Genomic DNA, 25000 nt, shown 5'->3' with positions numbered 1-25000 from the left:
AACAGACCTAGTGACCCCAAAAAAAAAGGCTGACCCCCACCTCCCCACACCCGCCCACCCAAAGGTTCATCTAGAGATAACGTCTCTGCTTGTTCCTGTGTCCAACCAAGGCACATGCGTACCGGTATACACTTCCAAAGATGACAGCAACCTGGACGAACCAATCCATGTGTGTCTGAGTCCGTCTACTGCAGAGCTGTGTGTGTGTCTGAGTCCGTCTACTGCAGAGCTGTGTGTCTGAGTCTGTCTACTGCAGAGCTGTGTGTGTGTCTGAGTCTGTCTACTGCAGAGCTGTGTGTCTGAGTCTGTCTACTGCAGAGCTGTGTGTCTGAGTCTGTCTACTGCAGAGCTGTGTGTCTGAGTCTGTCTACTGCAGAGCTGTGTGTCTGAGTCTGTCTACTGCAGAGCTGTGTGTCTGAGTCTGTCTACTGCAGAGCTGTGTGTCTGAGTCTGTCTACTGCAGAGCTGTGTGTCTGAGTCTGTCTACTGCAGAGCTGTGTGTCTGAGTCCGTCTACTGCAGAGCTGTGTGTGTGTCTGAGTCCGTCTACTGCAGAGCTGTGTGTCTGAGTCTGTCTACTGCAGAGCTGTGTGTGTGTCTGAGTCTGTCTACTGCAGAGCTGTGTGTCTGAGTCTCATGTCTACTGCAGAGCTGTGTGTCTGAGTCTGTCTACTGCAGAGCTGTGTGTCTGAGTCCGTCTACTGCAGAGCTGTGTGTCTGAGTCTGTCTACTGCAGAGCTGTGTGTCTGAGTCTGTCTACTGCAGAGCTGTGTGTCTGAGTCTGTCTACTGCAGAGCTGTGTGTCTGAGTCCGTCTACTGCAGAGCTGTGTGTCTTGGCATTGGCAAGTTGATTGGCTGGTTCGAGATTGCCTGTCTGTCTGTTTGTGTCAATTTCTGTATCTTTCCGTCTTGTCTTGTCTGCCCGTCTGTCTATATTTGAATCTGCCTGTCTGCCTGCTCGTCTTTGTATGACTCCTCAAATGCCGACTCTGGTGAGTCATTTATGTCATGAAGTTCTCTTTGTGTGCTTGTCAGAACGGCTGCCTTTACGTCTGTCTGTCTGTCTGTCTGTCGGCGTGTCTGTCATGTTTGTTGCCCGCTCCCGACTCCCAAGGTCATGGAGACGGGCCTTGCCTTCAGTTGGCGGTGTTTGCTTTCCCTGAAGGAATCCTCCACACATGCCACAGTGGGCAACGGGGGGAGGCCAGGTCCACTTAGTCAGAAGCGGAACGTGGAGTCGGATTTCAACATTGCCTCCCGTGTGCATGTGCTTGTGTTTCTGTGCGTATGTGTTATGTCTGCATGTGTGCGTGTGTGCGTGTGTGTGTGTGTGCGCGTGTGTGTGTGTGTGTGTGTGTGTGTGTGTGTGTGTGTGTGTGTGTGTGTGTGTGTGCGCGCGCGTGCGTGCGTGCGTGTGTGTGTCGATAGGTACGCTGCCCCATGCAGTCCAAATCAAGCGTGGCAGGGTACACCTGCAGATAGAGCCATCAGAGGAGGGCCTCCGGAGCTGTGAAAGTCATTCATCCATGTCCATCCTCACCTCTCTACTCCCACACTGTCAGGGTTGCATGTCAAATATGCTGCCTCATATATCCTCTGTGTGTGTGTGTGTGTGTGTGTGTGTGTGTGTGTGTGTGTGTGTGTGTGTGTGTGTGTGTGTGTGAGGGTGTGTGTGTGTGTGTGTGTGTGTGTGTGTGTGTGTGTGTGTGTGTGTGTGTGTGTGTGTGTGAGGGTGTGTGTGTGTGTGTGTGTGTGTGTGTGTGTGTGAGTTTGCAGGTGGTACAGTATGTGTACAGTATGTGATGTATGTGATGTATGTATAAGACATTCTTGCCAGGTGAAGTCAGAAAGGAGGCAGAGAGCAGAACAAAGATTATGTGTTTAGTGTAAATGAGCACACTCGCTCGCGCGTGCATGCGTGTGTTTGTGTGTGTCTGTGAGTGTGCGCGCGTGCGTGCGTGCGTGGAGAGTGCGTGCGTGTGCCCACTGTACCTTGTAGCTTCGGCATGAAGGGTTGAAAGCGTTGGTTCCACACACAAACAGGCTGTCGTCGTTCTGCTGCAGGAGGACTTTGATGAAGTTGTGACATTCATCCTTTGCGGGCCGAGAGGAGGAGGGTGGTCGGAAAGCAGAGAGAGAAGCAAGGGGTGAAAGAACGGAAAAAAAGAATAGAGGTTCATTGTGACATGCTGACAAGTGAGCCTCTACCTGAATTGAAACCGATGTGGAAGTGTTTTTGTAATTCATGTGAAAGGCTATAAAATACGCTATGAAATTCTCAGCGCATTAACTCTGACAGTGTATAAATGGAAGGGTTCCATTTACACTCTCAGAGTCACACGTTCATAAATCAACACTGAGGTTTTGCTGTATTGGGAGTAAGAGACACGTCACGTGTCAAATCTTCAAATTGAAGTGTTTCCTCATGGTATACACAATAATAGTTTTATTGCACTGTACAATGCACTGCACAAATAACCATGCACAATCATATTGAAATCGTAACTCAGTGCAACTTCTATACACACCACTGGGTTACTGCCGGATTCTGAGAACATAAATCCATGGAAATATAGAATTAAACTATTCCATGTGAGGATTCCAACAGATGTTGTCCATAAAACATGTTATATGAAGAGCAGGTAGTGTGTTAGTGCACCTGCACAGTGGTGTCTCTGCACACACATGTGCGTGCATGCATGTGTGTCTACATGCGTGTGTGCATCTGTCGTAGAGTGCTTGTGCACATCCATATGGACATGCGCAGTAGGCATGCTGCAGTGTGTGCGTGTGTGCGTGCGTGTGTGTATGGATGTGATTTATGATGCATAATGAGACATGCACCCAAATCCTTCAGGAAAGGAGGTCAGGGTGTCATCAGTGCACTGCCACTTGCAGTGGCATTGCATCACTAGTGTGCGTGTGTGTGTGTGCCCGTGTGTCCGCGTATATCCGTGTGTCCATGCGTGTGTCTGTGCGTGTGTCTGTGCGTGCGTGCGTGCACGCGTGCATGCATGCATGCGTGCGTGCGTGCGGACGGGCGGGCGGTGTCTACCTTATGCTTCCCTTTCATTCGGCAGGTGTCCACGTCTGCCTGTCTGGATTTCCACGTAAGTTTCTGCACAGAGACAGGGGCCCGAAGGCAGAGAGAGAGAGAGAGAGAGAGAGAGAGAGACAGACAGACAGAGAGAGAGACAGAGAGAAATAGTGAGTGACAGATAAACAGAGCGAGAGAGAGAAAGAGAGAGGGGGAGGGAGGGAGGCAGCGGTTCAATAAGCAATCCATACATCAAATCAATAATCATCATCTCTTGGTTTCCCAGGAATCGATTCCCTGCTAGGGACACCTGCTCCCAGGTGAAAGTGACACCGAGCACTGATGATCACAGATCAGTTTCACACTTCAACTTCACATTCCCGGAGCTGTGGGGGGTGGAAACACAACGCTGGCCCCAGATCAGAACACAGTACGAGAGGACAGATCCTAATCTGATCCCAGACCAGATCTCTGAATTGATAGGCACGCACGCACGCACGCACGCACGCACGCACGCACGCACGCACGCACGCACGCACGCACGAACACACGAACACACGCACACACTCAAGCACACACACTACTTTGGCCTGTGGGTCAGCTCCAATCTTTACCTGTCAGTCAAGCAGGAAAACAGACAACGAACATGCACATAATGCCACACACACGCGCACGCACACACGCCCACACACACACACACATGCACAGTCTCACACATACAGTACATGAATCTCTGTCTATCTCTCTCTGGATTACCTTGGCCAGTAGATCAGTGCAAAGCTTTATCTGTCAGTCACACACACACGCATACACAAACACACACACACACACACACACGCGCGCGCGCACGCTCCCCGCCACGGGCAGCATGGCCGGGTAGGGTCAGCGCTAAGCTGTGTGGTCCATGCCAGTGGTGTGCAGTATAGAGGCCTGTTGGACAGCGTGCATGGAGACTGGCCACTGATTAAAGACCTTCAGTCATCAATCAGCCCGGCAGCCTTTTATCTGCAGGCAGCCCCCTCATTGAAGACCCCACTAGCTGGGCTTTGACATTGAAGTGGCTGTGGGCTGCGCTGCAGCACAGGGAGAAGGGCCTTGTTTGCATGAGGTCTACCTTTGGGGGTCAAGCGGTGCCGAGTGTCTGAATGGAGAGTGGCTTATTATCAACAACACTATGCAAATGTGAAGTGCTTTCTGGAATAAAGAATACGATATTCGGCGGAATTATATATGCTTCCCTCTCATCCTGCATCCAGCCTTCTGTCTGTCTGTCTGTCTGTCTGTCTGTCTGTCTGTCCCTTCAGTCATTTTACAGCTCCCTTCTAAATTTCTGCTTTCCTTCCTTCCTCCTTTGCTTCGTTCGTTCGTTCCTCCCCTCTCATTTCTCTTCCTGTCCATCTACCCTCTCTCGCACGCACACACGCACGCGAGCGTGCGCACACACACACACACACACACACACACACACACACACACACACACACACACACACACACACACACACACACACACACACACACACACACACACACACACAACAAACAATCATCATCAATCCTCCCTGCCCCAGTGATGAGGGCAGGTGACGCAGGTGGTTCGCTATAGCTGACTGATTGGACAATGTTCTTTTAGTTGGGTCGGTGTGGCAAACACATCCTGGCTCATGTCCGATGAGCAAGCACATGTGCACGCACACACACACACACACACACACACACACACACACACACACAGTGTATTGCCAATCGCGGTGTTTGTGTATGTACACTTCGAGTACAACGTGTACTCGAAGCGACAGGCGCCTCACTCACCTTACTGAAAAAGATCTCCTCGCTGTTTGCTGTGTCTGTATCCACTGTGTATATATGATCCCTGAGGAGAGGGGGAGAGAGGCGAGGAGAGAGAGAGAGAGAGAGAGAGAGAGAGAGAGAGAGAGAGAGAGAGAGAGAGAGAGAGAGAGGGGGGGGGGGGGGGATAAGGCGATAAGTCAGACTTTTGGTCAGACAGTCAGTCAAAATCCCAACAAACAATAAAGTATTTTTTTTCCTTCCGCCACCCGACCCCCCTACAGGCAGAAAACAACATTGGAAAATGGGTCTCTGTATAAACTTTGTCCAAACTAGGGGAAAAATAACAATAAACAAAAGGAGGCCAGAGCTATTTGCTATGTCAGACAGAAACAGTCAACAAAGGTTTAGAGTGCCGCGGCGTAGTCCTCAGGACAAAAGAGCCTTTGTCCCAGAGAAAGGTCTTCTGGTGATGGTGGTGGGGGAGATTAGGGAGCGGAATGGGGGGTGGGGGCAGTTTTGAGACGGGAGGTGCCAAGTCACTCAGAGCTGTTCAGGTCAATTAAGCCCAGTGTTTGAGTCACAGGAAATCTATACTAACACTCATTAAAGCTCAGACAAGAAGACTTATGTGTGTGCGGCGTGGAAATACACAGGCCTTCTGCTGTATTACACTGCCGCGCTTATATATAGGCCCCGCCGGGGGCATATGGAAGACATAAAAACTCCACACAAGGGTTAACTACCTTTCCGACAGCCAGACTGGCTGGCTGGCTGGCTGGCTGACTTGGGCATGATGCTACACCTACCTACCATGGAGAATTAAGGTGCAGACAAGGAGGGGTGGGCTCTGTGGCCTGGTACAAAGTGCAGAGCGAGTACAGAAAAGAGTGGAGCGTTAAAGAAATGAAGGGGTCGCCTTGTTTAAGGCGGGGCGGGGCGGAGACAAAGGTGGCCGTGCCAAGCGATGTAACTGCTTTAATTTGTCGGAGATTAGCCGGCGAATGTGTTTTTAATCAAAGTGTGTAACAGTGGCATCGTCAGACTCGTGGCTTAATTATGTTCCAGCTCCCCAACCTGCTCTCAGCCAGCGAGCCCGCCTTGCTCGCTCATTAACTAAATCTAATAAAGTCTTTGGAGGAACAGTCATCCAGAAATGAATCCACTTACATCTGCTTTCCCCCCCCCCTGCCATCTCATCCAGGATGAAACCCAGTGTGTTGCCTTCCAGGCTAGTGTTGGTGCAGGCATTATTTTCTGTAGTATTAATGTGTGCCTATTAAGCGACCCTATAGGTTAAAGTGACCCAAGCCTGCTTGATTGTACCTGATTGATTGTCAGTGTAAGCTGCATTGAGGGGTAATCAGTAGGCCTACAATGAGAGTCCATGTGAGTGAGGGAGAGCAGGCAGAACAATGTTTGCTGTGAAGAGAGAGGTTAGCTGTGCTGTTTGAGACTACAGAAAGAGCATTGTTTGTAAGTTTAATGTTTATTTCCATTTAATGCAAGGAATGTAACACGTATTTGGATTTAGACAGGATTGTTATGATTTTGGTTTGATTATTTAAATGCCAATTGTTTAACTGCTTTTTGATGACTTACATGCTGTAGAGTTTTGTAGCAGTTTGATAGACTATTTGCAAAGGTCTGTATTATTTCATGTGACTCTTAACAGTCAATTGTATTTGTACATTTTACTGTGTTACAGTTTCACTCCTGACAAAGATCAGTAAAAAGTTTGGCTGGCTGCCTAATTGTGGTTACAACACCTCAGTGGGGGCAGTACACCCAGTCTACTTTATGTTATTGGCCATGACGCCCAAATTGAATAATTATTTTTTGAGACTGGTTGGAATTAAGAAAAGAGCGCCACCTTCTCTGCGGTAGGTGCAACATTATAGCAGTGAGTCTGTGCACCACGTATCCCTGTGGTGTCAAAGACCAGTCAGGGTTACCTCTACTTTCTTTGTTTTGCTTTGTGTCACGTTTGAGCTTTCTTTGCCACTCAGTTCCTCACCTGCTCCATTGTCTGCTCCTCCACTCAAAGAAGGTGCTCTTGAGGTGCTACTGTACTGCTGTAATTGGTCTCGATTGGTCTTTTAGTGATCCAAAAACTCCTCTATCTTTCATTGTCTCTTATCCCTGCCTCCATGGGTACCAGCAGAGTCGTGGAATACACAGTATGTTCTGTGATAACAGTGTGCCTGGCTAGGAAAATGGCAAGTGACAATTAAATGCAGGCCATTAAATTACGTATAGGCCTAGAGTATATAAGAAAAGAGTTTGTCATCATTTGTCAGATTAGTTGGAAAGGCATTTAGTTTTCATTTACTGGCTCTAAATTGTATTAAATTGCTCACAACCACAAAGTAGAACAAATTCCATTATGCTAATCAGTTATTCAGGTACTGTATGTTACAGGTTACAATTGTATTCCGCTAAACGATATTCATGCAATGTATCGCTCTATGGATTTGGAAAGTATAACATTCTCAGCAACTAGCTTCACAGCTGCAGTCATGCTGTTGACTGTGGCTCTGGAAGGCCAATGCAGTCCACACGGCCCCAAGGCTGTGGTTTGAGGAACTCTGCACAGAGCCTTCCAGCTGAGATAAGAGGAAGCCAAGCAGCGATGTGTCCCTCAAGCATCCTGAGGGAAGAGTTGGGGGAGCACAATAGAGGAGCTGTCAACACCAGCTCTCCAAACACATACTGGTATGTGCAAGGCCTGTCCACGTATGCACAACTTCATGCGAGCGAGCGTGCACACACACACACACACACACGCGCGAGCGCTGAACCTTTCCCTATATAGCCTGCACCTATATACCCTGCACCTGGGCTCTAAATCCACTTCCTCTTGTCCTCCAAACATATCTCCTCAGCATCCACACACATGCACTCTTCTGCTCTACCACGCATGCACGCACGCATGCACGCACACGCACGCACGCACACTCACACACACACACACACACACACACACACACACACACACACACACACACAAATAATGATTTTTACTCAAAAACAATTGCTTAGGGGCCTTGGGCACTCCTGTAAAATCTGGTGTCCTCGTGGCTGACCATGTCCTATTTTTTGGCTGTTTATAATCCAATAAAGCAGCAACGCTGTCAAATAACAAATGTCAGTCTTGGTTGTAATCAGAAATTCAACGGAAGCATGTGGCATTGTGGGAAGCGACACACTTGAATGCCATGGGAACCCATGAGGTTTATGTAGAACAGCGAGTGTGGATGTGAATCATGTGGAAGTGGGCACTGTGTGCTCCCACAAATTCACAGGCAAAAAATGTGTGAGTGGGACGGAAGGTATGCAAATATCCTGTCACAGACACGGATATGGGGGCACTGTAAAGGATGACTAGAAGAGAGAGAGGGACTGGGGAGGGAGGGAGAGAACAACGGACGGAGGCCGAGAGAGAGTCAGTCACACTGACAGAGTGACAGAGAGAGAGAGAGAGAGAGAAAGCGCAACAGAATGACGAGAGAGGGTCTCCGTCGGACATGCAGCCATGCGGGCCCAACAGAACACAGGGTCTTTGTATGGAAGAATGTGGTTTTCATAACAGCCCATTTCTTCTTTGGGGGGTGACCGCAGGCCAGCCTGGTCCATCTGGTGGGTCTTTTGTCAGACCAATCTTGCACTCCGATGGCAGAAAAAAGGGGGAACGTGATTAGTATGCACCCCGCACCTATAGCATACCCCACCCTTTTACCCCAAATAAATGACTACACATCCCTCCGCCCACATGCCCCTCCCCTCCCTCCCTTTCTCCCATCACCGTCGCCCCTGTATTCCAGTCTCTTCATATAGTAGATCATGGGTGGTTGAGAGAGGCGGGGGGGGGGGGGGGGCATGGGGATTTAGAAGCGGAACAGCGGACACCATTACGTTGTGATGGGAGACCTTGAGATTCTCAATGGACTGAAGGCATCAAGAGCCCCCCCTCCTCCCCCGGTGACGTGGTGGCATGAAATACAACAAGTCAGAGTTCACTCCGCTAAAGCCACAGCAGGTTGTGCTTTTTGAAAGGGGGGCATTTCACCATGGTATACGCTACTGCGCATGCACGAGCAAGCTTGTGTGTGTGTGTGTGTGTGTGTGTGTGTGTGTGTGTGTGCCGTGTGCACGCATGAGCGAGCACGAGCAAGCCTGCGTGTGTGTGTTCCTGTGGCATGTATGTGGTGCTGCACAATTAATCGAAAAAAATTCAGACACCTATGAGATCTCACTTTGTGAAGAATCGTGAAGAATCGTGCAGCACTAGTTGGCTGTCCAATAAATTTTAGCTACTCTTATGGTTTTTTTTATGGTTTTTTAATAAATATTTTCATGAAAGATTCAAGGACAAACCGACATGGAGACTGCATGGTTTGCACTTGAAATTAAATGAAAATCTCAAGACTTTCAATAAAGAATTAACCACTTTCACCCTGGCGTCCCTGCTTTTGGTAGGCATGTTCAATACATTTCTAAAACAGCAGATCTACAAGCTCACAACGTCTTGCGATGGGACACATTATGAGCTTGTTTATCAGGTATTTTTGAACATTGTGAATAGGGCAAAAGTGTGAAAAAGTGAAAGCATTACAGTATTCCACCACATTAGGAATGATTTGAGGAGCATATTTTTTTAAAGATATTTTTAGGGGGCTTTTTTCAGCCTTTATTGATAGAATACACTATACTGTATAGTGTATAGACAGGAATTCTGATCGTAGAGTAGATCGGGACTCAAACCCGCGACACACAGTCAGGCTGCGACGGAGCCTGGGGCCGATTTGAGGAGTTTTGAGGGGATTACATTTAAACTTTGATTTATCAATTTGTAATTTTTTTGTGCGCACGCCGCATGAGTGTGCCCTGGTCCATTCAGTGTGCGGATGTGGTGCTGAGGAGGAGAACAGTGTAATCCCAGTCATTAAGTGGGTTTTAACAGGATTTGGTGCTGCCACAATAATTGAGACTCTAGTGGCCTCCACTGTGAGGCCCGCAGAGACCCGGCAGTGACAACACACTGGCCACAGTGGCACGACTGTTCCAGAGGATTCAACTGAGAAAAATGTGTGTAATGTGTGTGTGTGTGTGTGTGTGTGTGTGTGTGTGTGTGTGTGTGTGTGTGTGTGTGTGTGTGTGTGTGTGAGTGTGTGTGTGTGTGTGAGAGTGTGTGTGTGTCTGTGTGTGTGCGCACGCCTTGTCATTTGTGAGTGAATGTTAACTTGATCTACAAGCTTTCTCTTTTCCTTGCCTCGCCTCCATCTCTCTCTCTCTCTCTCTCTCTCTCTCTCTCTCTCTCTCTCTCTCTCTCTCTCTCTCTCTCTCTCTCTCTCTCTCTCTCTCTCTCTCTCTCTCTCTCTCTCTCTCTCTCTCTCTCTCTCTCTCTCTCTCTCGTTCCCATGCTAGACTGCCTCATACAAGGGTGTAAACAGAGGGTGGTTGGTGTTACCATGGTGAGGGCTGGTCGACGGCAGGGAATGGCGACTATGCCCTGCATGTGGAGAGACCTGGGGTATGCAGTAAGCTACACAGTGAAATCCAGAGTGATGTTTGTACTCTCAGAGGTAAATGAACATCCCGGCTTTTACAGTACGTGCATGCATTGCGCGTGCGCGCAAGTACGCACGCACACTTTCTCTAAGACCGACAGAGGCCTCCTTGATTTCACCCGGTAGGAAACCTCTCTGAGTAAATCCCTCCATGCCACTTCCGTGGCTGGTGGCAAAGAAAAAAAGCAGTTGATCGTCTCATGGGCTTCCTTTTTGTGAAAAAATACATAGGCACAGGTAAACGTGCACAAACAGGAACAAAAGGAGAACCCACACACACTGACACACACAGACACACACAACAAACTTGTGCTGTGTGCTAGTGACACAGGCATAATGTAGTACATGTAACGTGCACATGGAGACATGGGTGTGTGCACACGCACACACACACACACACACACACACACACACACACACACACACACACACACACACACACAGAGGGATACAGAGAATAGGTCAGAATGATAAATCTCCTATTACACAACGATGAATCTCCAGCAAATGCTGTACAGAGTGCACCTTGGCCATGAAATATGGACTGGCTGAATACCAATTGCCCAGCATCCATCTCTTAGTACATCATATACACTTTATTGCTTGAACCGAACGTGACTCTGCTGCTAAATGTATGAAACACAGGACAGCAGGTGCACATCAAATCTGAAGCTTCTCTGTGAATATGTTTTTTTAATGTTCGTTACTCATACTCTAACCTTTATCACAAATTATGTATGGCATATTTTGTTTTAAAGAAAGAAAATGTATTACATTTTACACAGTTTGTGTTTCATTCTCATTACCATGACTGACCATTTATTTTTAGGAACAATCTATCTGGACTTCTCGCTATGATTCAAAAGGCCCAAGAACTGTGTTTCGACATGTGTATGTGTGTGATAATTCAAAGGCCTTGTTAACTACAAATATGCAAGGCAACTATTTACTTTATGGAAATATGAGAACAAATCAACACGTTACCCTGCAGTGCTCTGTCCACCGTGTTAAAATTGAATGAGTTGCTACACAGTCTGCATGGGAAAAAGCAACGTTCTAATATCTCAGCAGGAGGTACTATCCTGTGGATAATATGCTCAGATTGGAAGCCTGCTGAGGAATAAGATGCAGAATGTTAACGGATTCAAGACAGACGTGAGCTGAATACATAATCAACATTCAATATCTCAGCTTTCAGTGGAAAGGCTAATAATATTTCACACCGATTAGACGAGGCACAACTCGTCCTCAAATGTTAATTGTGTCTTTGTTTTTTCATGCGTTTTCAGTATATTGACATTGCGACCCAACAAAAGTGAACGTCTTGATTTTGACCAAATCAATGCATCTCATTCAACATTGTCGATTAGACTGAATTCTCAATCATTGCACCTGTTGCTGAGTTCCAGCACTGCCAAAGATTAGACTATTCCCCCTCTCTGGATTAAGCCACTTTTGTCTATTTACAATTTCATCTGTGGCCATGTTTGTATGCACCCCGCTGCTAAAAGCGTGTGTGATTCTATTGCCAGCCACGAAAGCACGAGCCAAAGGGATTTAATACATGGAGCAGCCATTCAAAAAAACAACCCGAAACAGTGTTGGGGCTTTGGACGGCATTCACAGCAGCCATCTGCAATCTGCCGCACACGAAGAACTGAGGCTTACTGGTTTTCACGATGGCAAGATGGCAAGGCCCTAGACGTTGGAAGGATAAACAAACCAGCCATCTGACTGGACGTGCTCATAAAGGCAACTATTGAAGTCTTATACGGCTGTCTTGCTTTGACGGTACAATTGCAGTGTGCTGACTTAACCATCGACTCACTTTCACATTGATTTCTGTTGGTAATGAGGGTAATGAGTGCACGGGCCATTTGCCTTGAAATGTTGAATGTTAAACGGTTCATCGTTCGGCTTTTACGTTTTTAAGTATCGATGTCTTGTTGTCACTGACGGATCTCATTGTGCGGCAACTCACTGGTGTGTCTGTGTCGCGTCATCGATTGCAACGTTCTTGTCTCTGGCAGAATAAACAGCAGGCCATCCACTTCAGTCTAATCCTGGACAACCATTCCAGTTATTCCCAGGGTTACATACCCACACCATGTGTCAGGATTCCCATCATGCTTTGAGAAAAGTATGCGAATGTGGGACCGAACGTGCAGAGTTATCTCACAAATGCACACACTTGGATATGTGCACAAGCAATGAGAAGGCATGAGACGGAATTACAGGCTAACAAAAATAACGTACACACGCACACGCACACGCACGCGCACACACACACACACACACACACACACACACACACACACACACACACACACACACACACACACACACACACACACACACGCACACGCACTTCAACAGCTGGGTAACACATACCCTAACATACGCCCCTCCAATAAACCCTCTGTGTCTCATTTCCCTTGCATTTCCCTCAGACCCCCCTTCAACGACCCTGGAGCAGGTTGGCAACAGGCAGACCAAAGACTCTGGCCGCCGCCGACACCACACACACACACACACACACACACACACACACACACACACTCTGACACACACGCTCAGACACACCTCTCCTTAATGACCACAGATGTGTTAAAAAGCCCTGCCACTTAAAGCAGCAGCCTCCCCCTGGCCACTTAATTTGACATGCTTGGTGGAAAACAAAGAAAGCCCCCCTATTGTGGCTTTCAACAGTACCAATCAAGCCTGCTACTCAATTAGCCATGGGCGCCACAGAGAACAAGTAGATAAGGGATATATATATATTAGGGACCTTTTTCAGTGCGGCGTCAACGGCAAACACTGCTCATGAGGTTTATATCTTGCTGTTTTGTCTTTAGTTGACTTTGCCCATGCAGTCAAAGTGAGGTGAGGCGTTTCTAAAAATGTGTCGGTGGCAAAGAAATCTATATCTTTTCTCTTCTCTCCTCACCACATGTTGTGGAATGTTATATATGAGAGCTCAGGCATATAGGAGAGAAGGGAACAAGAAGACATGGTTGTGGACAGAAAATAACTGTCCAGTCTATTAACAGAGCTGAGATAAAGTATATATGTTAATGTGAGCTATAATTTGAACACCAAAATACACTGCTAGCATAATTAGGAAAGACATGCACTAAATTTGGTGCTTTAAATACTGCATTCAAAATATGTTATTGTTGAGTCATTATCTTTTCCATCTACGAGGAACATGACACTACCTTCACCTTAAATTGAAATGGCATCGAAATGATCGAATCACTCTCTCCCTCTCTATTGTTTGAGGCATAAGGGGTTTGTTTAAACATTGGAGGCTGAAAGACTGAAGCAGAAAATACCTAATTAAAGAGAAGAAAGTACAAAAGAACAGGTGTCTGGTGGCTCAGCCAGTCTTGCATGTGACCGTGAGGAACTAATATGACTCCTGTCTTGCATGTTTCTCATCTCTCCCCGTCCTTGGGTTCCTGTCTCTCTACACTAAAAATACATCTTAAAAAAGGCGATAAGGTTTAATAAAGGAACATCTTGTTCATTGTCTCTCCATTTCCCAACTGAGTTTCAGAAACTCTACAAGGCCTGACTCCAAAAGTATATTTTCTTCAGCATATCTTACGCGTTATTGAAGTAAACATGGCGTCCCATGTTACCAATTCATTTTGCACCCTCAAACCAACATCAATATCGAAACAAATTAATTCAAAACTGAAAGAAGGTGTTCATGCGCATCATCTGTGGATGAGCAAAGGTGGGGGGTGGAATTTCAATTACACTGGCAGTCGCATACTATGTCTAAATAAACCTATTCTACAGTGCATCGATTCTTGTAGTGTTTCATAAAGAGAAAGCCCAATGTGGTGGCAGAAATGTATCTGCTCGGTTATTGCATTGAGAAGATTGCCGACAGTGCAACAGTGGTAACTGTAAAATAAGATTGTCATTGTTTTTATTACCCAACAGCAGGATACAAATGACCTGAGTGACCAATCTGAAAGATGGAATGGGTAATAATAGAGAGAATATAAAAGGAACATGCGAGGAATAAGAGATTATACAGAGACACTTTGAGGTGTGAACTCAGGGCGGTATTTTAAATCTCAAGCTGTCTCAGTGTCAGCAGCAAAGAACCTTACGTTAACGTCTCTCATGTCAACATTGATTTCCTTACAAAATAATTATTCTACTTCATTCAGGGCTCATTGTCAAAGACTAGCCTTTGCTGGATTTTGAGGGTCACTATAGGAAACCTGAAACCAGGTCAATAGCCAGCAGTGGGGGCACATACCTGGCTGCGATGTATAAGGTCCCGTTCATGATCTGAATGAGTTGGATGTCCAGTTTATGTCGCTGCGTGTTGTTTCTGCCAGGTTTATGGCCCACAAATGCCGGATACTGCTTCGTATCTGTAGGGAAAATAATAATAGTAATAAAGGCATAAATATACAAATGCAAGAAACCCTGATAGAAACCCTGATAATTCAAGTTCTATAAACTTGGAGACGTTACAGTAATAGTGGTTACAGAGAGGGGCACGTGAATTGACTTTGTTTAATTCAAGTGTCTGACAACAGGCAAAAAGGAATTGATACTGGCGAGTCTTTTGTCAACTGAACCCTGGGGTTTTTGGGTCCATGTCATTCCACGTGCCTCAGCTGGATGAGAGAGGTCCCCCTAAGATTGAAGGTTCAAATCCCACTGTGACCGTAAATTGCATGCTGAGAAATGCACTGCGCTGTACCGTGCAATCGCTGTATTGTGAGTGGCTTTGGATGAAAGCGGCTGCTTTGAATAAACAGTCTGATAGAAAAACGCAGGTCTCTGCCGATGTTGGCTGGCTACTGTTTGAACTCTCCTTACTGGGAGCTACATAAAGCGCTCTGGTTTGGCCCCGGGAGAGAAAGAGAGAGGTAGAGAGAGACAGATACTGTAGATATAGGGGACGAGAGAGAGAGAAACAGAGAGAAGTATACCTTTTTAGCCTGCCACCATAGTTTACACTATCACACACAGCATTAGAAGCCCAACAGAAAAATAGCGGATTATCCTTTGATGTAGGGTGGGCTCCGTTTCAAATGCTGCTTTAAGTCTTTTTGTGTGTGTGTGTGTGTGTGTGTGTGTGTGTGCGTGCGTGCGTGCGTGCGTGCGTGCGTGCGTGCGTGCGTGTGTCGAGGGTCTATCCCTAGGCACCAAATTACATTCTGTGCCATCAAAATGCATTCAGTAAAAGAGCTGGCTGGTGGTGGTGGTGGTGCGTGGGTGGGTGGAGTGGTTAGAGGAGAGAAAAAGAGAAAGGGAGAGGGGATTTGTGATGGTATAAAAGGTGGAAGACAAAGAGAGCAGTGAGAGAGAGAGAGAGAGAGAGAGAGAGGACTGATAATGAGGGGACAGCGCAGAGGTAGGAAGAAAAGATAGAAATTAAGGAAAGATGGGAGAAACGATGGGAGGGAGGGAGGAAGGAAGGAAGGAAGGAATAAAGAAGGGGAAATCAGTTTTTGTCAGTGACATAAATTGGCTTTGTAGAGTGGCAATTGAGAATTGAGCAGAATGTCAGAGGCGAGACAACACAGACACAATGTATGTACAGTAGGTATGGGCAAAGCAAGTTAGAAAGAGAGAAAGAAAGTGAAAAAGAATAACTACAGTAATTAAATACACTGTATATAAATAAAAAGGAAGAGAAAATGTGAAAAACACAAACCAACAAACACTTAAGACGCTATAAAACACAGAAAGAGTGAGCGTCTGAGGCTGGAGCTGTGTGTACTTACAGTTGCCATGAGAGATGCTGATAGGCTCGGAGTCTTCGGGGAAGCCCGCCCCGGCTATGTGTAGTAGCGTGAAGCAGAGTAATAAGGCCTCCTCCGACCTCATGGTCGCACCCACACTGCTACTGCTGCTGTCGCTGCTGGTCCTTTTGTGTCGCTGTACCTCAGCCTGCAGGAACAAGAAAAATGAAAGGAGAGAGGGAAAAGATTGTTTAGCCAAATGCATCTATAAATCCACCTGCCTGCTACCTCAATTGTTTCCCAACTTTGCAATTCACACAAATGTTGCAGATGTGGAGGAGGCGATATTGGAACGAGGGGGCGGGGGAGGAGGGGGGGGGGGGGGGGTGGGCTTAAGAAAGGAAGAAAAAGGAAGTTAGCCAAACAAATCTCAAGTCCACCTGAATGAGCTGTTTGTGCATTTTGCACGGCCCATTGCGATCTGTCAGATATATATTTGTGTATGTATTTTCGATGACTCAAGTGAGCTGTGTCCGCAAGCATGCAGGAGAGAGTTAATTGGATTAGGTTTGGTAATATGCATCATAGATCGATGGCAGGCAGAGAGAAGCAGGTCCTCTCCCTCTCTCCCTCTCTCCCCCTCTCCCTCTCTCCCTCTCTCTCTCTCTCTCTCTCTCTCTCTCTCTCAGGGTCTTATAGTAAAGTGGGAGAGCTCTTGTTGAAATTAGCCCGCTGAGTTTCTCAGCAGTACCTGGAGCTGAAGAGGGATGGCACATGGCAGCAGGCAAGTGCATTTCCAACTCGTCAGTCACACACGGAAGTGTAGCAATCATCAAAAAGTCTTACTTTTTGTTACACTGCTCAGTGCTCACCCTTCCAAAACAGAATTGTTCCAAAACTGAATTGGTCTACTAATGCAGAATGGGTACTTACTTGGCTGTGCATGTGTGTGCAAGTGTGTTCATGTGTGTGCATGTGCGTTCACTCGCTTTCCGTGCTTTTGATTCATCAACATTCTACTCCTATGCCACCTATAATTATGCTTCAACTATAAAAGTCAGCCATGCTGATGTCAGTGTAGATTTACGACAGTGACACGCCACACTGTGCTGATCTGATGTCTTCATTCCACATGCCATGGCAACGGCTTTTGTGTGTGTGTGTGTGTGTGTGTGTGTGTGTGTGTGTGTGTGTGTGTGTGTGTGTGTTTACTGCACTTTGTGGAAACAAATTACCCCTATAAATCACCCAAGACAATTATTGCCTAGATAATCTAATCAGGAATAAAGCATTTAATTTACATAGAGCAACTTTATTCGTTTTCTCGTTTTTGCCCTGCCGGGGATGGGGTGACGTCGCCGTGTAGGTATAGACAGGGGTGGAGGAGGATGCTTTCGGGAATGAGAAAGATTGAATGAAAAGGTTGATTTCATTGGCGCCCGCCTGATAAAGTTGTTTATCCCACGCTGCATTTTCATAAGCTGCTCACTTTATTGTGTGTCTAACGGGGAGCCGAGGAGAGGAGGATGAAGGAGGAATAGAATGAGGGAGGAGATCGAGAATAAGTAAGCCAGCCAGAGAGGGGGGGGGGGGGTGTCACTCTTTCTCTATGTTATCTCTCCTTTTCTGTCTCGCTCACTCTTTCTCTTTCTCCCTCTCTCTCTCTCTCTCTCCTCCTCCACGCTCCTGTGAATCTCATTCAGCAGCGGAATGAAAACACTATTCATTGGGAGAATCACTTTAACACCGAGGAGAATACAAATACAGCCTGGATACGACCTTGATCCCCCCCCCCCCCCTCCTCCCCACCCCCTGGTACCCTCAGTACCCCCGCCCACCCCCCCACCCCTCGCCCGCCCCTCTGCTCTTTGCCCTATTCACCCTCACACTATTTCATGAAAACACATCAATGCGTGGCTTCTTTTTCCATCCCAAACGTGTGTCAACAGAGCCACGTTGACGTGACCCACAGAGAGACCTACAGTATGTATACAGGCTGTCTCTCTCTCTCTCTCTCTCTATGTATACAGGCTGTCTCTCTCTCTCTCTCTATGTATACAGGCTGTCTCTCTCTCTCTCTCTATGTATACAGGCTGTCTCTCTCTCTCTCTCTATGTATACAGGCTGTCTCTCTCTCTCTCTCTCTATGTATACAGGCTGTCTCTCTCTCTCTCTCTCTATGTATACAGGCTGTCTCTCTCTCTCTCTCTCTATGTATACAGGCTGTCTCTCTCTCTCTCTATGTATAGAAGGCTGTCTCTCTCTCTCTATGTATACAGGCTGTCTGTCTCTCTCTCTCTCCTATGTATACAGGCTGTCTCTCTCTCTCTCTCCTATGTATACAGGCTCTCTCTCTCTCACAAGGACCTATGTATACAGGCTGTCTCTCTCTCACAGAGAGACTATGTATACAGGGTGTCTCTCTATCTCCTATGTATACAGGCTGTCTCTCTCTCTCTCTCCTATGTATACAGGCTGTCTCTCTCTCTCCTATGTATACAGGCTGTCTCTCTCTCTCTCCTATGTATACAGGCTGTCTCTCTCTCTCCTATGTATACAGGCTGTCTCTCTCTCTCTCTCCTATGTATACAGGCTGTCTCTCTCTCTCCTATGTATACAGGCTGTCTCTCTCTCTCTCCTATGTATACAGCCTGTCTCTCTCTCTCTCTCTCTCTCTCTCTCACAAGGACCTATGTATACAGGCTGTCTCTCTCTCTCTCTCTCTTATATGTATACAGGCTGTCTCTCTCTCTCTCACAAGGACCTATGTATACAGGCTGTCTCTCTCTCTCTCTCCTATGTATACAGGATCTCTCTCTCTCTCTCTCCTATGTATACAGGCTGTCTCTCTCTCTCTCTCCTATGTATACAGGCTGTCTCTCTCTCTCACAGAAGGACCTATGTATACAGGCTGTCTCTCTCTCTCTCACAGAGAGATCGGCATTATGGGAATTTACCAGGGTGGGTTTGTCTATGTCTGCCACAGTTTTTGAGGGGTGCTTCGCGCTATAGCCCCTTCAATGCATGGCTTCTGAAGAGTCATATTGAGGCAGCCGATCACTTTAGAGCCAGCCACATCTATGGACTAGTCTACGTGATTATTATTATTTTCTTTTTATTGGTTGGCTAATAACCCTAACCCTCGCCCTCATTTGAGTGTACGTAGAGTGGTGTCTGGGGGGGGGGACAACTTGTGTCTTCCTTTTAAATGAATGAGATGCAAATGCCAATTTTACATTGCCTCCCATAATACACAAAATAAATTGGGCACAAAATGAGTGAACCAAGCCATCAAATATAGCGTCTGAGAAACAGTTTATCATGGAATAATTACACTATTTGGTGTAGAAGCAAATTGCTTCCGTGTGTGAGGTGTGTTGCGTGCGTGTGGAGCACTGTAGATTTCTGTGCAGAAACACACACACACACACACACACACACACACACACACACACACACACACACACACACACACACACACACACACACACACACACACACACACACACACACACTATATATATATAATATATTAATGATTAAATGTTCAAAGTTTAAAAGTGAACTACTGCATATAAGCTCACACTAGTCATTGACAAGCAACCGAAAAGAAGTCATAACGGGTGAAGTTACGGCTGTTAATAGGTAATAACGTTTTGAGAGCAATAGCCATTATTGCCTTACACCTCCTGCATTCTAAGTGATAAAATAGTTGCTACTGTGTGTGTGTGTGTGTGTGTGTGTGTGTGTGTGTGTGTGTGTGTGTGTGTGTGTGTGTGTGTGTGTGTGTGTGTGTGTGTGTGTGAGAGAGAACAGAGTTAATCAAACCGGATGCTGGCGGGAGGCCACCAGCCAGCAGGTAATAAAAACACAAGGACCCCCCAGGATGATGCTTCACTACGACTAGCTACGCACACTCACGCACGCACGCACGCACGCGCGCGCGCACGCACGCACGCACGCATACACTATAGGCTACCTTGATTGGCACAAACACACAAGGAGACGCAGACAAAATACATTGACAAACAGCAACACTCGCATACATTTAAATGATTTATTCATGTCCACATACAGAGCAAATTAGCAAAGGACATAAATACTTGGGGAGCGCACGCACGCACTCACGCACACACGACCACACACGCACACGCACACACACACACACACACACACACACACACACACACACACACACACACACACACACACACACACACACACACACACACACACACACACACACACACTTTCCCCAGGTTCAGGAGTCCCACTGCGACCTGGGACCCAAACAGTATTAGCTTTAACAATAAACACATTAAAAGGCCTAATGATGTTATCGCTGCCATTACATCAACACGTTGGCGGAAACACATACAACACACATTCATTACAGCGACAAGGTCAGCCATGGGGGGTCACATGGTTCGGAGGGAAGAACACATCTAACGTTTCATGCTAGGCATGGATTTAGTTATCTACAGTATGCTGACGAAACAGAAATACAAATGCACGCACACTCACACTCGCACGCGAGCACTTAGGCTCAGTCGCTCGCACGCACGCACACAAGCACGCACACACGCACGCACACAGCAGGTTAATGTTGAGAGTTCCTAAGGTGCGGTGAGTGTCATTAGACACCTACAGGCATTTGTCTCCTGAAGCCCCTAGATCAGCTCTGCTCTATCCATCAATGTGCAATGAAGTGGGAGACCGCTATTTAATTACCTGTTGGGAGTAGGAAACCACAGTGTGTGTGTGTGTGTGTGTGTGTGTGTGTGTGTGTGTGTGTGTGTGTGTGTGTGTGTGTGTGTGTGTGTGTGTGTGTGTGTGTGTGTGTGTGTGTGTGTAAGAAAGACACAGCAAGAAAGTCTTGAAAGATGTGTTGTTATTATAGAGCAATGACAATCATTTCTCTTTGTCTGGATTTACTTGTCACCAGTAATTTTGGCAAAGGGTTCTTAATTATATTCTATTCTATTGTTCTATTAAGTACACCTTCTATAGTAATTTATGTCTGAAAAACGAATGTAAACCAACATTTTACTAGTTTACTTTTTGTTCTATCACTTTTTCCTTTTCTGTTTTTAGTAATATTTCTACGTTAACTTGATATTACTTTTTCATTTGTACTTGCTTAACAACCATTATTGTTTTGTTTTTAAATGACCGAAATAAAGATTCAAACTCAACTCAACTCAAAGAGTTTGATGTCACGGAATGAAACACAATACGACCGACAGACAGACCGACAGACCGACAGACCGACAGACCGACAGACCGACAGACAGACAGACAGACAGACAGACAGACAGACAGACCGACAGACCGACAGACCGACAGACCGACAGACAGGAATAGCTATGTAGGGTGAGAATAGATGGACCTAACACATGGGTGTGAAGTTTAAACCACACGCACCGGATTCGGATACGACGAACAATAAAACCTTTTACAACCGACCACACAAATGCTAATGCATTTCTTCCCCAATAATCAGACACTGCGAGACTAAAACCACAGTAACACCTGCTCAGAGAGACATGCTGGGAATACGAGGGGAGGAGAGAGGCGAGGGGGGGTGAATGACAGAGAACAGCGGGGGAGACAAAAGAAAAAGAACAGGAGAGAGAGAGAGAGAGAGAGAGAGGTGGGGATGAGAGGAATGAGAGAGAAAAGGTGAGGTGAGAATAAGTCAGCTCTCCACCATGAGGGGATATGAAATGGAACAGGTCCAAGGGCTTCCTTTACTGCCACGGACACCCAGGCAGGTGATTATACCTGTCAGCCCCGGCCCTGAGAATTCAGCTGCACACAGATTGGAGGAGCTGTCTGCCCACATCCAAGAGAACGCCACCATAGCAGCAAAGGAAGGGAGAGACCGACCTGTCTGTCTTTTTGTCTTTTGTTGATACTGAGGAAGGCCAAGAGGCTGAAACGTCAGTCAAATAAATGACTGTATATAGAGCCAGAGTGTGTGACTTCTTTTTATCCCTTTCAAGTTTGTTCCTGAAGGTCAGCACCTCACCAAGCCCTTGATGTGTGTTATCGTGCCATGCTACAGTACATCCAGGAGAAAGCCATAACAGTGAAGGAAGGGAGAGTCCAACCTGTCTATCTCTCTGAGAATAAGAGCACACACACACACACACACACACACACACACACACACACACACACACACAGACACAGACACAGACACACACACACACACACACACACACACACACACACACACACACACACACACACACACACACACACACACACACACACACACACACACACACAATGAAACTGAACCATCAAGAAGTATATGGGTGCTTTCCTTAGATGGTGTTGTTGTTTTCAGTATTGAGTATCTGCGTGGAGGTAATCAATCATGGTTGGATTATCGAAAGACAAAGAGGTGGACATGAATGAGGCCCCCTGTCGCCATAGGGCCCTTCACTGAAACACAGGGGCCCACAACTACTACAACAACAACAACAACGAGGACTGTCCCTTTAAAGAGAGTTGACGGATTGATTGAAGAGAACACTTGGGGCAGAGTGAGTGAGAAAGAGAGACAGACAGACAGAGAAAGAGAGACAGAGAAGTAAAGATGAACAACTGAAACAGAATGAGACCGAAACCGATGGAGACAAAGAGAGCGATGGAGAGAGAAAATAATAACAGTGCGCAGAGGCTGTTAGTACTAGCAACAACATAACAATAATTGCTGTCACCATCTAGAGATAAGCTGGTATCTCTGGTAACTCCACGTCTGTGATCTAAAAGCCATTAGCCCCGGACATGCGTCTGTGCTTCTTAATCTCACACAGACGCGCACGCACGCACGCACGCACGCACGCACGCACACACACACACACACACACACACACACACATACAAAAAAATATATTATCCTCAACCTAATGGTTATACTTTACAGAGTTTATTGAGAGTGTTCTTTTAAGTAATGTATCACTGATCTACAAATACAATGTGACAGTATAGCATTAAGAGCTACTAGCCTTCAGGACAAACCCTGACAACTCTGCCTTATTGGCCTGTTGTCTGTGAACGACGTATTCGCACATGCTAAATGCACTGGATGTTATTAGGAGATGGAAGAGGAGGAGGGAGGGTGTGACAAATAAAAAATAAGAAATAAGTAAGTAAGGAAAGGAAAGGAAAGGAAAGGAAAGGAAAGGAAAGGAAAGGAAAGGAAAGGAAAGGAAAGGAAAGGAAAGGAAAGGAAAGGAAAGGGGGATAAAGGGCAGTAGATAACAGCAAAGGAAAAGCTACAAAAAACAGAGGAAACTAGGCAAGTCTCATGATCCAAGGAAAGCTGACAACAAACAGAAACCCTCCCAGTAGCAGAGATAATTACCTACAACAGCATGGGTTTTTAAACGTCAAGAGCCAACTGGGCTTGCCAGGGAGGCCTGCAGTGGACTCCCCACATCATTCTGGGACAAATGCAATAGTTCGAGTTCTAGGCTACATACTGGACAAAATAGGTTTAATTTTGGCTGACAAAAATAAACTCCCAGAGTCCAGAGGACCAAAAAAACATTACCAGTCTTTTACAAATGCTGTACAAATAACCATGTCCCTCTGCTGCATCACATCACAAGTATAATGGAAGATGTGGGCAATAAATGTCTTTATTCTTTCTTTCTTTTCCACTGCTTTCTTCCATTCTTACTTTTTCGCGTTCCCCTGTCTCTCCCACCACCTCTCTCAGGTTTGAGGTTTCATCCCGCTCATTTCGATCTCATTTCGAACTCATTTCGTCATACTCACCAGACCTGTATTCCTTTCTCTGTCTGTGTTTCTCAATTCAGATAATGATAACATTCATTATATACAGGCACCTGTGTGTGTGCGCGTGCGTGTGTGCGTGTGTGTGTGTGTGTGTGTGTGCGTGCGTGCGTGCGTGCCCTTCCTCTCTCCCATCACCTCTGTTCTCTTCATCCACCCCCCACCTCCTCTCGTCTCTTCATCTCCATCTCCCCAAGCACCAGCAGCGGTGACAATAAGGCGTATGGTGTGTGGCACAGCCATGGCTTTATCTGGAATGGGATTCATGAAGCCCATAACTGAAAACCCACTACTCCTGGGACACACAATCACCCACCCACCCACACACACCACACACACACACACACACACACACACACACACACACACACACACACACACACACACACACACACACACACACACACACACACACTGCACAAACGGGACTGGTGCTTAAGACGTTGACCCCCAAAAAGAATGAGGTTACAGATTTAAATATCAGAACCTTTTCCAGGCCTGTCAATCACGACAGAAGCAGCGCAAATTAATCAATCTGGAAGCAGCTGATACTCGTCCGTGTGGGAAGAGCAGAGCAAATGACTGCTGATAAGGACAGGCTTGGTGACACACGCACACGCAGGCACACACGTACACATACACACACACACAAACGAGCACGCACGCACTCGTGCGCACACGCACACGCACACGCACACACACACACACACACACACACACACACACACACACACACACACACACACTTCCCCCTCTCTCGCCTTTGATCTCTTTCTCTACTCTGTCCATGTGATGGAACACTGCCACACTGCACAACACCAGGTCAAACCGACACAGTAACTCTGTCCATGTGATGGAACACTGCCACACTGCACAACACCAGGTCAAACCGACACAGTAACATCCTTTGATCTCTTTCTCTACTCTGTCCATGTGATGGAACACTGCCACACTGCACAACACCAGGTCAAACCGACACAGTAACATCCTCGGTTGTTACGGGTTGGTCACATTTTGTAAACCGAACCTCCGCACACCAGAATGCTGCTCCCCTCGTCGCCTCCCAGCTCGAAA

General features: G+C 46.6%; 1 protein-coding gene across 2 annotated transcripts in view; it reads right to left on the bottom strand.

The window, feature by feature from the left end:
- sema6a (sema domain, transmembrane domain (TM), and cytoplasmic domain, (semaphorin) 6A) overlaps nucleotides 1–25000 on the bottom strand; it is a 135553-nt gene that overhangs the window by 60725 nt on the left and 49828 nt on the right. For both annotated transcript variants that reach the window (XM_083783929.1, XM_083783930.1), the window contains exons 2-6: nucleotides 16157–16322; nucleotides 14674–14791; nucleotides 4849–4909; nucleotides 3056–3118; nucleotides 1993–2094 (exon numbers count right to left, since the gene is read on the bottom strand). In XM_083783929.1, coding sequence (XP_083640055.1) covers nucleotides 1993–2094; nucleotides 3056–3118; nucleotides 4849–4909; nucleotides 14674–14791; nucleotides 16157–16259 — 447 coding nt within the window. In that variant the 5' untranslated portion in view covers nucleotides 16260–16322. The remainder of the gene's footprint in view (nucleotides 1–1992; nucleotides 2095–3055; nucleotides 3119–4848; nucleotides 4910–14673; nucleotides 14792–16156; nucleotides 16323–25000) is intronic.

This window comes from Protomyctophum parallelum (genome assembly GCF_964188405.1).
Source record: "Protomyctophum parallelum genome assembly, chromosome: 15".
In the NCBI taxonomy this organism is placed as follows: Eukaryota; Metazoa; Chordata; class Actinopteri; order Myctophiformes; family Myctophidae; genus Protomyctophum; species Protomyctophum parallelum.
This window is presented reverse-complemented; position numbering and strand designations above follow the sequence as displayed.